At 50.4% G+C, this 17,103-nt stretch overlaps 1 protein-coding gene across 1 annotated transcript in view; it reads right to left on the bottom strand.

Annotated features, from left to right (window-relative positions):
* The window catches only part of LOC119111317 (uncharacterized), a 75,406-nt gene extending 65,002 nt beyond the window's left edge, over positions 1–10,404 (bottom strand). Inside the window, exon 1 of the mRNA XM_037235131.1 lies at positions 10,355–10,404. Within this exon, the coding sequence (XP_037091026.1) occupies positions 10,355–10,384 (30 nt within the window). The 5' untranslated portion in view covers positions 10,385–10,404. The remainder of the gene's footprint in view (positions 1–10,354) is intronic.
* Between the last annotated feature and the right edge of the window lie 6,699 nt (positions 10,405–17,103).

The raw sequence follows: 17,103 nt of genomic DNA, 5'->3' as shown, positions 1-17,103 counted from the left end.
AGAGCGAAACAGCTTTATACAATAGGCGGGGCGTTTGGGAAGCATGCAGTCCACTTTTAAAAGCTAAGACATGCGACTTCTGCTATTTTTCCGTATCCAGGAAAGACTTCGTTGCCCTTTGCTAATGCAACGCTACCAGTAAAGCCACGAAAACTTAATACCTACCAGCCAAACTTAGGAAAACGCGTAGTTCCCCCCATACAGATATCTTTCGCAATTACAAGGACACGTGCTTCAACGAAAGCTTAGTGAACTACATAACTACGGCATAACTGCGGAAGCAAGATATTATACATCGCTGAACGACAGTTGCTGGACGCAAACCCCACATTAAAGCTTCTGGGCTTTTTTCCTGGGGAGATGGAAAGCATGCAGTCAAGAGCCGCGCGAAAAGACGCGATGATCGCCGCATGTTCATTTGTGTCTCATAACCGACACCAAGGCAAATCCGAACCCTGTCTCAAAGAACACAGCCAGTCACTGCTGGCACGTCCGGCTCCATCCCACACAGTCACTGTTGGCAAGTCCGGCTCTATCCTACGCAGTCACTGTTGGCACGTCCGGCTCTATCCCACACAGTCAGTGTTGGCGCGTCCGGCTCTATCCCACACAGTCACTGTTGGCACGTCCGCCTATGTCCCACACAGTCACTGTTGGCACGTCTGGCTCTGTCCCACAGTCAGTGTTGGTGCATCCGGCTCTGTTCCACACAGTCCACTTCTGGCACGTCCCGCTTTGTCCCACACAGTCACTGTTGGCACGTCTGGCTCAGTCCCACAGTCAGTGTTGGCGCGCCCGGCTCTATCCCACACACAGTCACTGTCGGCACGTCTGCCTATGTCCCACACAGTCGCTGCTGGCACGTCTTGGCTCTGTCCCACACAGTCAGTGTAGGTGCGTCCGGCTCTGTCCCACACAGTCAGTGTTGGTGCGTCCGGCTCTGTCCCATATAAATACTGTTGGCACGTCCGGCTCTGTCCCACACAGTCACTGTTGGTACTTCCGGCGCTAACCCACACAGTCACTGCTGGTACGTCCATATCTGCACCACACAGTTGTTGTTGGCACGTCCGGCTCTGTGCCACCCGGCCGCCGTTGGTACGTCCATATCTGCACCATACAGTGCTGTTGATTCGTCCGGCTTGGTCCCACACAGTCGCTGTTGACACGTCGACCTCTTTCCAACGCATTGCTGGCATGCAGCCATGTTCTAGAAGTGTCTGTTCCACATGTACTGGTTTCACAAAGTGTCATTTCACGTGTTTCACAAGGTGGCAGGTTGCAGGCCTCATAGAGTAGCGGAAATCAGTGCACTACGCGTAGTGTATCCATTTTTGTAGTTTGGATATGCACAGGAGTGTTTTGGCTGTTGGCTAGTCGGCTCGGCTTCTAATGACCAAGACCCATTTGCCGGAGCAAGCATTCCCCAGAGTTCGGGTTTGTGGCACCATCACGTGGACGGTGATTAGTCCGCATAGATGCAGTGCTCATTTCGTAAATGTCATTCCGAAAGGGGCACCATGTACTAGTGCATCAGTATGCATGAGTCGTCATTTATGCTTGCCATGCATATGTCTGGAAGATTTTCCAGTTGCTGGAGAGATCTGAGCACGGCGAATGGGAACAGTGACATTTCCTGGAACTGAAGTCCGTGAAGTAAGTGCGAGGCGGATTGACATTTAATGAAAGTATGATATGATAACAGGCTGGTCAAGTGAAGCCAAATTCCAATCTTGTTTGCTTTTTTCACTTCCAGGGTAACCACGTGCTGCTGCGCCAGGTATTACGCATTTGTTGAGGCTATACGTGGATTGTAACTATAATACACTTTTCGTAGACCATAGCAATGCTAAATCGTGAAACTGCCCCACCTTCCCATGCGGGTCTTTTGGGGAAGTGCTTGCAGCTGAAGTTCCAGTCTAGAGCAGATTTTCACGCGATCCACAGCTAAATTTCGGTGTTGTCAGTTGTTTCTGCGGTGCTCAGATGAAAGGCGAGTTTGCTGCCAATCCGTCATGTGTCACGCAGCTGATGGCCCGATGCGTCGCTTCGTCACGTGGTCGGCACCTGCTGTGAAACTTGCCAGCTGGACGTGTGGTCTTCTGATGTGATGTGAACGTGGCGTTTGTCGAGGCGCTGCGTCACTCATAGGTGACCACGGTGGTGACGGTCCTGCCGCGCGGCGCGCTGTTGGCTGGGCGGCCGGCTGCGCGGTCGGCATGGTCTGGCGCTCCTGCGCGGCGTCGCTCGGCCACCAGCTGGCGCCGGGCGCGCTGCGACGCCTCGTCCAGCCCGTCCACCCACTCGTCCACGGCGGTCGGTCGATGACCAGCGAGCGGATCGAGGTGGCAATGGGAGCGCGGGCAAAGCGGGCAGGTGTCGGTCTGGCGAGACGGTCCCCGTACGCACTCCTCGCAGAAGGTGTGCGAACAGCCCAGCGTGGTGGCCTTGATGAAGGGCTGCGCAGAGACAGCGCAGACAAGGGGGCTGGCGGGCGGGGCCGGAGGCGACGGCGCGGGCGGGAGCGGGGGCGACGGCTTCCCGCGGGGGGACGGCACAGGCATCCGCCTGTGCGCGAGCACCGGGCTGTCGGGATGCCTTCTCTTTTCGCCTCGTAGCCCTTGCGGATCTTTCCCACCACATCCCGGGTGCCATTCAACTTAAACCTACGCAGAATGCCAACGTTGTGCTCGCCCTGGAATATGTTTGTGCTCACGTGGGCACCCTTTACTCTTGCAACGGCCGCGGATAAAATCGTAGCAGACGTGGAGATACTGGCAATTACTATTCTTGCATACAGACTTGTTGTATTCGATGCAAGCTCTTGGTGTAGCTGGTTGTTTTTTGCCAACTTCTCCCTCAGTTGACCCAGCCGGGCCTTTACCCTTCGGTCCTGGGTTTTCGGCGACCTTTTTTGGGCTCCTGTCTGGCGGCAGGCTGTTCGCTCATGGCCAAATACATATCTCTAAGCCTGCCTTCAATGACCTTTGTTTCTGTGTCAAGCAGTCTCCCTTTCCTCAGCACACTCAAGTTGTGTTCACCATTGACGATGTCGTGTTCAAGGGGACACTTGCTTCCGCTGACACATTTGTCTAGAACAGAATTCAAACACAGATGAAGGTTTTTACAGTTGGCGCTCTGACATCCTAAGGTATTGTAGGGGAAGCAGACTTTGGGAAGATTCAGGTCTCCTGGTTTTGATTCGCTTGGCTTGTACTTCTTCATCATCATTTGTAGTATCTTTCCGTGCTGGTTTTGGTGAAGCCATCCCTTCTCTTTCAGCGCAGTTAGATTATGCCCCGTGCTCAGCAAATGCGTTCGCACACATTTGTCCTCATATTTGCACTTGCCACTCACAAAGAAGAAGCAGATGTGCAGCTCTCGACAGCCGTCGTCAGCGCAGCCGCCCTTGCTGTTGAATGCGCGGCACACTTCTGGAGGTACTTTCTCTCCCGCGGATGGCTGTTTTGGCTTGCTCATACTGTGATCCACTTGGCTGGCTGAAATGCAACCAACAGGAGATCAGGCCTGAGCACTGGATGCGACGTGTTTCGGTTTGATAGCATTTCTTATGGATCTGTTGCTACCTTGAAAAATAAAGGGAACTTTGGAGAGCTCAAAGGAAGAGTGCCATTTTTCAGGGTCAAAATTGAGCAAGCACGCGTCCAGGTTCAACACATCTGACCCAGACTGTGGGGTAGGTGTTCTCATGTTCGTCATCATGAGCGGAAGCTTTTGATATAAATCAAGTTTTTTTCGCGGAAGTTTTTTGCTCGACTTCATGGTCTAGTCTGTTGATCCAGCAACATAATTTTACAGTAATTTGCGGGTGGTAAAAATAGCAGCTGGCGGCCAAAATATGTGTTTAAAAGACACACCTTGTATTTTTTGTTTGGTTGCAGCATGAAACCAAGCAATCAAGTGCTTTATAAGAAGTTGTGTGCACATAGCATGTTAGAGCTTGTCAGTGCCTATTGCCATCAAAATACCTCACTCAAAACCTACGCATTTAACAGAAGTCTCGCTCACTCAGACTTTCGTCGCTAAATAGATTGCAATGCGTCAGCATAAAAACCTCGCTACGACGCTATGACGTTATCGACTAAGGCCTTCCCAAGGCTGACTGTGGTTGGCTCCAGGTCCAGAGACAGTGGTGGTTGCGGTCCTTTAAGTGAGCTGATGCTGTTGCATATTAATTGAGCCGTGAGGTTAGTCATAAATCGATATAAGATCTTCTTATCCAGAATATATTTCCGAAACACAGGAAGATCAACGTTTCTATATTTTCACTGAGTGCAAGCGTGATATACCACACCAGCAAGCATTTTCCAAGCATTTGTGTTACTCAAATGATATCGTCTGCATTAAGCACCGCCACACAAAAAAATATGATATACCATTAAGTGTTGGGACTAAAGTTCTACGACCAGAAAATAAGTAGATCATGTACAAGTCCTCTATTGACATTTCACACGACCTGCGGGCCGCACCATTCAGCCTAAATCGAATATTTGAAGGACGTATGAATGAATAAACAACAGCTTCCATTTGTCGGATCACCACACAGCTTTACCAAGATAGTTTGTGAAGAAAATCTTCTCAGAGCACAACTTTTCATGGCGCTAGGCCAAGTCTTTAGAACCTAGACAGGCAATCGCAAAAATAATCCAATGGAATAGGCACAGACACACGTTTTCGTTAAGGGGATACACATTAGGACACCCGAACAGGGTGGCACAAGGTTCGCTTCAAACTTCGTGCTCCCGCCGAAGACTAGGTCAAATACTCACTGCTTGACCCAGTAGAAGTTATTATGCAAATAGCACAAAATAAATGCGAACACGCAACTCAGCCTATTTATTTTTGCGGACTTGGGGAAGGATTGAGTATCTGAACAGGCACTTTAAAAAGTTGAGAAAAAGGCACTCTCTCATGGCGTTGAGTTGCCACAGTGCTCAGAGTATGAGCGCACACATGACTGGATGAGTGTCAGGCTAAAATCAAAACCGAAATGTTTTTTATTGGACAACTTGCTATATGAAGTACCTTTTCAGTTCAAAATTTCATATCACAGGACACAGGAGCGTCAACAGACATCTTGTTTGGATTTAGTTTAGACCAAGTGGATAAGCGGCCTAAAGTGACCCCGATCAAAATTTAGTTTTGGGATCGTATCGCCTAGCATAGACCTTGTCTCTGGTATAATTTATGTATGGAAATAGTGTCGAATAGTTTTTTCACTTTGACAATAAGAGAGCCAACATAAATATCAGACACCTTTTGCTTCGAAGAGATCGGTAGGTTACAGTTTATTGCATGAATGCGTTTGAGGTCACTTCAGACGCTATGAAGTTTGGCATTTTCATCTTCCTGAAGGTGATAACCTAGATACCCTCAGCTTTGACAAAGGTCAGTTCATTTACAGGCTACCCTGTCAATTTAGGATCTCCAGCTCTCCTACTTTCTTATATCTCAGGAGGTCACCTGCCACCCCCACCCCCCTAACCCCAGCCCAACCCCAGCCCCTAGCACTCAAGTGACCATCCGGGCATGCGTTTTACCCAAACAATGGGGCCGGGCAACCCCCCCCCCCCCCCCCCCCCCCCCCCCCGGCCCACTATCAGCAAGAAGATGGCGGCTCTGCTCGAGGCACGGCTGTGTTAAATGTACCGCACCGCCCCAGGACTGTTCGCTGAGAACTGTGGCATCTCACTACCACTCGAGTGCCGGAGCGTAAGAGAAGCATTCAAGGTTCTTCTTCGACATGTCTGCGCCACATGTGTCGATTTGTATGCTTTTGGTGGGCCACTGTCCCCCTCCCCTCTCGCCCATGTCCAATTCTCTCCACCCCCCCCCCCCCCATAGTGAGTGTGGCTCCCCCAAGTTTCTAGCGTCTCAGTGCAACAGAACATTAATTATGGTAACTCCAAATTATATCAACTTTTACGGAGGTTCATAATCATTGTTTCACCTATAATCAGGTAAGTCACGATTGCTCCGTTGCGGCTATCGAACGGGGTTTCGGTAGCAGCCTGTAACAGTCGTGTAAAACAACATACACTCTAAATACCCCAGACTGTGTATGTCTAAAGGTAGAATAAATGTTTGTTAATGGTCCGGGAGGCTGGCGAAAAGACAACACGGGAAGCTAACCCCTCTATTACTTTGTCCTTCTCAACAGTTTCATCCAAATTTTCCATGATCAACCTCCAATTGTTATTTTGCACGCCTGTAACCTCGATGAACTGGCCCCCTATAAGAAGACATCAGTAATAATCACCACCGAATAATGTCTGTGGAAGGAAGGCTGTGCATGATATCTAAACTTTCCTCTGTGTTGCCCATATTCGAGCGGAAAAAAATGTTCGGATCCCAGGCCCACATTTGGGGACCCCAAATTCCATGAGATAGCAGAACCTTCTTAAATAATTCACATCGACATCCCCCCTTCCTCGTAAGATAACACACCCGGACCCGAGTGATAGGCGTGCCAAAATAACCCCATACTTTTTGACATAACATCACAAATAATATAGCAGCACTCACGTTCCGCACGAGTTTCGACTTCGACGCCGGATTTGCTTGTTCTTCTTGAGCACACGACGCCGCGGATGATCTCCCCAGGCTCACTGACCCAGTCGCAGACGACTCAGACGCAGACAGCACCTCTAGACATCTCTGCAGCCGCGAGCGGGGCAAACGGTGCTGCCCCTCTACCACAGCTGTTCACGCTGCGAGGTCATGCAGCGCATGGCGTCGTTCAAACAGGGGTGCGCCCAGTGCGGTGGCCGGGTGGGGCGGGCGGCTCGAACGGCTAGATAGGAGCTGGCCAGGTAGCTGCAGCCGGTGACGTACCAGCCGGATTCGCGTACACATTCTGAACGGCATGACAAGTTCTGCTGGCGAGGCCTGTCGTCCAGTATGTGCCTCGTTAAATCCAGCCTGCGCCGCCCAGGCCGTGTCCGCCGTCATGTGCAGGAAAGAGAAGCTCTCTTTATAGATGCGTTACCAAACGAAGCTATGGCACACAGCGATCACTTAAAGCAATATGTATACTACAAAGTGCAAGCAGCCTGCCTGATCCCAGCCCGGTTGTCGTCTGCCCCTGCGTCCACGGACAGAGGCCAGAAGTGCGAGCAAGGGTGAAGCCGGCGCCTGGGCGCGGCGCTAGCTCGGAAGGGGGGAGGAGGGTCGCGTCAACAGAGCCCGGACGGCGGCCGGGCTTTCCCGTGCACCGGCCCGGACCGCTGCGTCACAACATCCGCCCAGACGACGGCCCCGACGCCGCGTGACGCATGCTGCCCTTCTGACGGCCGCGGATCAGGCGGAAACTACGGGCCTGGCCCCTTTGTCACCCAGCAACACAGCACGCGCCGAACACGGTGCCTTCCTGAGCGGCCGTTCTGACTACAAGCCAAGAAGCCACAGATGCCATCGTACTGTGTCAAATCCACTCGCTGTTTTTCATGGACAGTACTCGCCCGCCACCCGTAACATTCACTGCCATCCTTTTACCATTTTGGCATTTAAGTGCAGTTATGATAACCATCAAGATATATTTCTGTCTAAACTGTGGTTTGGTTTCGTATATAACAGAAACCATGTGAATGCATATAATATTGACCAAAAAACCATAGCTAGTGGCACTAGTTGGCAGCTCCTGGCGTGTTTGTTCGCCATTCGGAAGCGCTTAAACGCGTTCGTTAAGAGCCCAGAGCCTCCCCTAGCCGGCTTGGGATATTCACCCAGGCATCCTAATTCCGCGATTTAGGTCACCCCCATCCTGTGATACAGATGAGATGGAACGTATGTGTTCTATCGGAGACCCCACAGTGAAAACGACGTAGTTTTTGTTGGGCTGTGATTTTCTCGGTAAGAGCACCTTTTTTTGTTGCAGACAGCTGCAAGGAGGCTATCTGAAGCTTGTTCATAGCTTCGGGTAATCATCACGAAGGACGGCCAAGGTGTGCACAGTTGTCAGACTGGGACCGGAAAAAATCTACTATTTGTAGCTCCAGCTCCAAGAAACGGCAGCTCGTGGCTGCCGCCACCACGACAAACTTAAGGTTGAAAAACAACTGACAACAGCCTTTCACAAAAGAAGCTTGCTGAGGGTCGGCTGAAATTCGGGAGTGAGTAGATGCCATTGGAGTTTCCGCTTGCTTCGGTATGCTATGATGCGGGCAACCATTCGGACCCGTACAGCACACGCTTCAGGCGCATTACATAAAGTCGCATATCTGTGTATCGCACAGTGTGCTCCGAATTAGTCTTTCTAAGCTATCAAAGTCTGCGCAACATGTCAGTTCCTTGCGAGTGCGGCGCGACATGCGTCATTGCCCAAGCTTTGCAGCATCTTTTCGGCGGCAGATCTCACGCAGACGGTGATTCTTTTTAACCACAGATTTCAAGAGACTGAGTAACCGTAGTTTAATGTAACTCTCCTCTCGCCAAATGCCAAAACATGCCGCTCCCCCGCGCGCTCCTTACGCGAGCTGTGGCCGGCACCGGTATCGAATGGGCGTGAAATCGTGCTGCGGAGGTCGCAAACTGTTCAACCCATCGATTCGTGCAAATCCCATGCCGTCTGTCACCGTATGTGGTGTTTTTTTTCTGTTTAATAAGTGTGCGTATGTTGTCCGCTAAAATGTAATTAAGATTCGACTTGGCACGTCTAATCTAATATGGGTCCTGAGCAAAACAGGCTTTTTCGGCAGGAAAAACACCAACGTAAATGGCCAATGATCGGAGGCCTTAGACTAAAACAAGGAAAAGACGCTAGTTGCACTAGGGGATGCCATGCTAACAAAACGCAGTGGAAATTACCTCATCGGCAATATCCCTCATATCATTAGATCATAAGGCGGTAATCATAAGGTCACCGGACGAGTTGTTAGCTTGATGCTCATGACACATAATTGGTATGCGCCGTAGCTCTTCTGAGTATGTGCCCGAAGATGTAGGCATTCAATTAGTTACTGGCCGGCTTATTTCGTCTTTTTCACTGCAAACATAGCTTCGATACATCTGCGAATCCATTAGAAGCTGCTCAACATTTACGTGTTTTACGAATGTCATTAAGCACTTACTCGCGCGTCAGAATATTGTCGTATCCCTTGACACCGATTCTACAATCCCGCAATGCCGGGATGGAGGATGAGTATCGGTGTTGACGCCGTTTCCTAAATCCGTTAAATGTTCGACGTTGGCACCAGATGAGCCGTTCCCTGGGACTTGTTGTCCAAAGTCCAATTTAAGTCCAGAAATGAACCAACAGTGGTCCAAAAAAACTTCAAAAAAAATCCGGTTGTCAAAAAATTTACAGATCGGCAAACTTGGTCTTTTGTCATAAAAGCGGTAGCCGGGGAATCAAAACTGAGGAATCAAAACTGGAGCAAACTGCGAATGTTGGAAGAATCATTGATTGCACCCGCATCTCAAGCTTAAATCCCATAGCCTAAGAAATATGTGGCAGTGTGCACAATGCGGGTTTCTTTCTTTTGTTTCGAAAAGTAATATTTTTAGTGCGCTCTATCAGCAACGTGACCATGCTCCGAAATAAACCTGTGATGGAAACGATCAGCAACAAGTTAGTTGAGATGCATACTAATTTGCTACACGACAGAGTGATATCGGCTGTGCCCCTGTCCGTCCAAGTTTCAAAATGATCTTCAGAATTTTGAAAATTTTCAGAGCTTTTTGGAATTCAATCGGCACCTCTGGTGGGCACACATGGGGTTACAAACCGATGAGGTGGGCTGAGCCAAACGTCTTGAGGGCCTCTAGTTTTTATATAGCTGTGTGCATCAGCAACACTTGGTGTAAGTGACTTAAGACACCACCTAAGGTAGGAACATCACGCAGCATTCCCGGAGCGTTTAGCTCAATTTTCTTTTGACAGGTTACCAGATACCGGGTCATCTTTAGTCACCGGTTGCCCCCTTCCCCTTAAGCATCTGAAACCAACATGTGAAGCATGGTGCGCACACGCTTGGCAAGATATGGCTTGGCTGAACACAGGAAGAGGTACGATATGAGTAGCTTCTTAAATGTCATGGTGTTTGTTACCCATGACCCAAGTCGTTCGTCACAACATTAGTCATCACACCATCATAACCGCATGTTCACAATTTTTTGTGGACAGAAATTTCGATAAAACTTAAGACATGGCAATCCATTTTGCAGGGGGCGTGGATGCTGCCGTCATTTGCACAGGATCTTTGTACGCCAGAAATGAACTGCCTAGTAGCCGTCCCTCTGTCCCACTCAACAAGTTTGACCCCCACAGCTGCTAAAACGAAACAAAAAATGTCCAAAATGGTCAGCAGATTTTTTTCGAACTAGATCCACCTACCTTTTCAATGGCGTATTCTTGAGGACACATCAAGAATGTCCTGGGATTTTCCTCTTGAAGAACGTAAGTCCGGTTAGTAGTGACATCTGCCGGGCGCTCGTGGAAGCTGTATTTGCTGGGATCGGGAAACACCCACTCCGTCGATGACGAGCGCCAGGGAGCGGTACAGAAGAGCGCCGAACACCACGGCTGAAATGGGGGGTACCGGGCCTCAGTGAGAGCGTGTTCGAGTTTCAGGCACATTCTGGCACCGCGCAGCCCGCCGCTCTCCAGCCGACGCCAGCCGGCCCGGGTTCGACCGACAGCAGCCGGCCCTGGTTCAGCCGACACCAGCCGGCCCGTGCCCAGCCGACACCAGCCGGCCTGGGCTCGGCCGACAGCAGCCGGCCCGCGTCCAGTCGACACCAGCCGGTACGGGCCCAGACGACACCAGCCGGCACGGGTCCGGTCGACAGCAGCCGGCCCGTGCCCAGTCGACACCAGCCGGTACGGGCCCAGACGACACCAGCCGGTCGGGGCCCAGCCGACACCAGCCGGCCCGGGTTCGGCCGACAGCAGCCGGCCCTGGTTCAGCCAACACCAGCCGGCCCGTGCCTAGCCGACACCAGCCGGCCCGGGCTCGGCCGACAGCAGCCGGTACGGGCCCAGACAACACCAGCCGGTACGGGCCCAGACGGCACCAGCCGGCCCGGGTCTAGCCGACAGCAGCCTGTCCGAGTCCAGCCGACACCAACGAAAACGGTAGTGTCAGCTGACTAGGACTAGGCCCGGGAGTGCAGGCGTCTATTTGTTTTTTAAGGGCCTTGACACCACTAATGCTGGTTTTCCCCGTCCCTTCGCAATATTGGTTTGTCCTCTCCAATATTCTTGGCTGGAATATCTAAAAGCACAGGAAAATATTGATCAGCATCGTGTAGCATGAGCAGCGTCTAGCATGGGCTCCCTTAATCGGCCCTGCATCAACGATGTCGGAACAGCCAGCATTCTTATTAATTATACTTAGGTTCTATTGTCGGCAGTTAGATCAAGAGGACAGTATAAGAAACATAATTCATATTTCAGGTTATTCAGCCATCGCAGAAGATCACTAGATAGAATAAGTAACGTATGTGTACGTTTTGTTGCTTTCGATCTGTTGGGCGCTCTAAGTTCGAGAAATGCACACTTAGCTCAGGCATGGGGACGAAGCCACCTTCAGCCTCAGCGTCGACCTAGGAAAGCCGTAGTTTTTTCTAATGGCTTCGGGTTCAGCTTCGACCTAAGACAAGTTGTCGAGGCTGGTTTGTCTTCGGCTTCTGCTTCTGCCGTTGGGAACGGCTGGACCCGGTTTTAACTTTGTGCTATTTTTGCGTGTTTGGGTTCAACGGCTTCAACGGCCTCGGCCTCGGCTTCAACTTCGGCGTCAAACGTGACCTCTGAATTATGGCTCCGGTCTTGGCCTCGTGTCATCTTGAGCAGCTAGCTTCGCCTCTTTCAAGGTGACTTTTTCCTTGCAGTTGCATTTTTGCGTCGCAAAAACAATGTTGCCCATGCTTTCAGCCCAAAGTCCTTTTAACGTCTCCATGCTGCGACGCGTTTATGGCTTAAACCAAAGGCTAGCGAGTCATTTTCAGAACCAGTTAACAAATGACGAAGGTCAGGGAGTAGGCTGTACGAAATATTGTGCACCTGCATCCTGGCACGCAAGGCGAAGACGATCGTCTGAAAATTTGCCATCCGTAATGCTTACGCTCCGTCTCAAGCATTTGGCAGGTTCCTTATGGTGTTTTCTACTTCCATGCAGTTTTTACAGACGAAGAGCTATTCTGGATTCTCAGAACAACGTTATACACTGGATTTGGCTATGGCTTTGGGTTAGTTCTTTTTACTTGGTGATTTCGGCGTTGGCTTCGCGCTTCCTAACCGCACAACCGCTTAATTCTGCTGCGGCTTTGCGGGTAAAAAGCTCAAAATTGCTGGCTTCAAATCAAACTTTATTGCTTTAAAGATAAGTAACCACTAACGTCATTATTGGCTTCGAAGATTCATGTTCGACTTTGAAGGTAGAAGCCTGATTTCGTTCCATCGACTGACTTGGCTCATAACGTAGGGCAATTAAGGTAATGCGTCATATGTGGCGCCTCTGACCATGTGTGGTACCATCATAAGGTGTCATTTTAAGTGCACAGGCCGCGTGATACTGCGCTGGCGGAGCAGAATCCCTACCACCAAACCATCGTGTGCAAAACTCTATCCACTTCCCCCGAAAATCTTCGACTCTTTTATATCCTATATTATCGAACTCCATATGAATTTGTATTGGGAACAGGTGTGCCGATCCCAGAGCTCTGGTTTTTGAAACTGAGGGCCTCGCCAAATTATGCTAAATCTCCGATAGTTTTTGGATGAAGACGGTTAAAGAATTTCTTCTACGAAATAACCTGTATTTTGCATATTGGCTGTCATTGCGCGTTAACTAGGAGCTCAAAGGGAATGTCTCACGTTTGAAAATGTTTAAGCAAGCATCTGATAAGATGGAGGCACGCTCATTTATAACTATTGGTATACTTTTAAAAAGAAAAGACCGTTCCAGACAATACCATTTCTCTGTTTAGTAAATATGCTCCTCGATACATCATTGTTTGATTACGCCATCGTATGTCGCACAGTATTGAATGAGAGCCAATTGACGGTCGTTTGATCTGGAAATCGTGTTCACAAAAATATGATATGAACGTACCGACAATAACATCTGTATTGGTCTTGATTGCCGCACGGCCAATGGAATGGCAGGATATGAGTGACGTTAATATGACATCATGAATGTCAAGGTGACTTTGAATTCTCTTTCAGAGATACTCTCCCCGTTTTCGCGAGCGTGTAGCGCAAAAATTAGAGGAGCGTAGGCCTTAAAAAGGTCAGGATTGTGAAGAGCACCGAAAGGTCTTCAAGATGGCTACTCGAGATTAAAACCCATATAAATGTGGAACACTCCCTTTAAATCTTACACCCCTCTAGTTCTGAGCTAGACGCCCACGCAAATGGACTATTTCGTGCAAACTATTTCAAGGTCACCCAGACACACATGACACCATAGAAATGTCACACGAGTCCTGTCAACTCTGTTAGTACTAAGCATTCCTTGGTCATGCGGCGTGCAAAGCCGAGACAAATATGCACGCCGAGTTATTGTGTCTGGCATGCGTGAACATAATTTCTGGAACCAACGGATTTTTTTGACACTTCGTATGACCTTGACCTTTACCCTTAAAAGTTTAGTTTTGTAAGTGAGACAAAGTTGGACATCATGGGCATCAACATAGCATCCTTTTGGCTGAAAACTGCTTCATGAGCGAGGAAATATCATGGTATCTTGTCTTACGTGACCTTGCCCCTAGACCTAGTGAGTCTATGTAGACGTGATAAAATTTGGCATGACGAGAATCAACATGATTTATTTTTTGTTTGGTTGGATTTTTGAGACAAACGAAGGAATTCCAGATTCTCCAAGTTTTGTCCTTTTATTGGCCGGTAGAGGTCAAACTAAGACAGTTGTGAAAAGAATGTATCAGATTTACAGTTACAGTTATTTAATTGCAGGCGCATCCACGCGGTGGTTGTTCTGCGCCAGTCGTACCAGACAAAACCCACACGCAGTGCAAAGATACACACATACGCATATATACACAATTTAGTCAAAGAGCCAGCGCTTTAAAACAGTCAAGAACGCCTGGCGCGAGGGGGTGCGGGTGGCCGCCGCAGACTGCCGGTTCCCCGCGGCGGTGGCGTGGTACGGAAAGTGCCACTGGGTGCCGCCCAGGTCGGACGCGTGGCAGATGTAGCGAGCCAAAACCGCCCGAAACAGCCCGAGTTTGGCGTTGGGTAGGCTCGTTACGAATAGAGCACGTAATGCACTAGGAGGTTCGGGGACATGCAGCGCCCTGTACACATTCAGACAGTCCCGGTGGTGCACGAGATCCGCGACGCTACGCCAGCCGAGCGCCTCCAGAACAGGTAAAATGTGATCGTTGCGGCGTACACCACTCACTAGCCAGGCTGCAAAGTGCATCACCCTTTGCACCCTGTCTAGTTCACGCTCGGCCGCTCCACCCCAGATGGACCCCAGCAGAGTAGAGGATATAGGGAAGCCGTAGATTTGGACAAGAAACTTCAAAACCTCAGGAATGAAGTGGTGTTGGATTATGAGCCGGGATGCAAGGATTGCATTACAGCGCCGAACGAGAGAGGAGATGTGAGGTTCCCAGGTACGGTGGTGGTCGAGGAGTACACCCAGTACCTTCACTGAAGATGATGGATGAAAGTTTGCGTCGGAGATAGCAATGTCGAAGTTGCCAGTCTTTGTGATAGAGGGTTTGGTGCCGATCAGCACGAAGTCTGTCTTTTGGCTCATTTTTAGGCCATTTGACCGAAATCAGTTTTGAAATTACTGAATGAACTCCTCGACGCGGGCTTTTACGTTGGACAGGCCGACGACATCGGAGAGTTGGGTGTCATCGGCGTAAGGTAGTAGATGGTCGTGAGGTAGGAAGATGGATAGGTCATTGATGAAGATGAGGATTGGAACCGACAAAACATTCCTGAGCCACCCCGTGGGATAAAGATGAGGCAATCGAGCCTTCACTGACCACCTGCTCCCGACCGCTCAGGTAATCCCGAAATCATTCTGAGGACACCACGCACCATTCCAGCCCGCTGAGGAGGACTCCGTGATCAACGCTGTCAAAGGCTTTGCTGAGGTTAATCGTCGTTATCGACGCGACATGGTCGTTGTCGACAGCCCCTGCCAGCCACCCCACGACGACGTCGTCGATCGACGGAGTCGATCAGGGCGTCCTCCGTCGAGAGAGATGGACGATGGGCGTTTGCGACGGCATTAGTACATGATTGTCAAGAGGGTAAGAAGTGAGTTGCGAGCAGACGACCTTCTCGACAATTTTCGACAGAGCAGAGGGAATAGAAATGGGCCAAAGCTATTCAGGTCTAATCGATCGTCTGGCTTGAAACCGGGGTGACGCGGGCAATCTTCCAGACGGACGGAAAGGAGCGCGATATGATAAAAAGTTGATCAGATGTAGAGGATTGAGCACCGGTTACAGCGAAACACTTTTTAACTGCATAGAGTGGTATGCCATCGACGCCGACAACCCTCAACGCACTCATGTTCCTGATGGCTGCCGAAAGCTGCGGTAGAGTGGCTGGATGTAGGGAGATCGCTGAGGCACAGACACGGTGCGGGCGCGGTCCAGCCGGGGATGTACCCGCATTACCACGCACCGCCGCCGCCTCCGCAGTGATGCGAGGGCCAAACGGCAGCGAAGTGGGCATTGGGTGCCCATGTGCCGGGTTGTCCGGAGGTCCGCCCGGGCGCCCATATCGCAGTTGGGTGTACCACGCCCTCTCGCCGGCTGCAGTCCGCATCGCTTGAGGCGACTCCAGAAATCTCGCCGCCCTGTCAGCAGACTGTTGCACAGGTAGGAGCGTCGCGCGGCGGTGATCAGTCCCTTCACTTTGTTACGGGACCGCTGGGACACGCGGCGCGCCTCTGTGGTACGGCAGCGCTTCCAGGTCTCGCGGGGTGCCGTCGCGCTCCTCCATAGCTGCGAAGACTTCTGCATCTCCACGCAGCCATGGTCAGCCGGGCCGGCGTGACGTCACGGTAATGGTCGGGCGGTGAGCATCGGCTGCGACGTCCCACACTTCCATGAATGCGGCCACCTTGCCATCGGCCGTGCCAGCGGCGAAGAGCGGCTCCCAATCCGCGAGCAGCAGGCTCAGGTTGAACGCGTCCCAGTCGACGTGTTCCACGGTCGCGCGGTGGTGGTGACTGACGGTCGGCGCTCTCGAAGATTCGTGAATAATTTAATGAGTTTGTGCGCAAAACCCGGGTTGAAATCTGTACAACACGCTGAATTCGGATGCGAATACGACCGCTAATTTGACGGACATCACGCATAACAACACCAGCAAGCATGGCCAGTAGCCCAACACACTGAGCGCAGCAAAGACTGTTGTTGAGGGCAGGAAGGCGTAGAGGTGCATGTTTCAAATGTTTGTCGCACCCGTGCCCCCCCCCCCCACCCCCCACCCCCTCTCCCTCTGACACAATACAGACGGTATTTTACGATCTGGTATTGGTCGCTCCCGTTTCAGTTGAGCCCCACTCGCATTCAAAAGCATCAAATGATGGCGTGCTCGCATCATCGTATCATCATGGTCGCATTACTATTGGTCCGTTTTTTAGAAAAGCACCATTTAAAAACTTCCCCACCTTATTTCCTTGTGATTGGCCATCCATTTGACAGCTCTAAGCGACTCATCATGGAAAACGCAATGCTGTTTGATGATGTTTACCAACGATAATCTTTGACGTATCTGACGCAATGTAGCAATTTTCCGTTCGTATGGACGATATCTTACGTGCTTCAAAGGCATTTGTAGCCACCACACATACAGCAGTCGAATTACAGTGTTAAGTACAGATGCTGCGCATTTTTAACACCTGTCGTTGACTTTCAGCAACAAAAATGTTGCACATGGGATTTCTGAACTAAAAATGAAATGCGGAGAAGTCACACATCTGGACGGAGCCTATTTCGATTGAAACCAACGGAACGAAATGATCTGTTATCGATGTTGTCGATTAGTAAGGAGGCGGGCTTATAGGATCCTTACTTGCGCCCTCGACCAACACGAAAACCTTAATCTGCATGTATAGCGTAGAACACTATTTTCCCGCATTACTTGGAGTA

This window comes from Pollicipes pollicipes, unplaced genomic scaffold (assembly GCF_011947565.3).
Source record: "Pollicipes pollicipes isolate AB1234 unplaced genomic scaffold, Ppol_2.1 Scaffold_7261;HRSCAF=8764_pilon_pilon_pilon, whole genome shotgun sequence".
Taxonomy (NCBI): Eukaryota; Metazoa; Arthropoda; class Thecostraca; order Pollicipedomorpha; family Pollicipedidae; genus Pollicipes; species Pollicipes pollicipes.
Note: the sequence above shows the minus strand (reverse complement) of the source record. Positions and strands in the feature narration are given on the sequence as shown.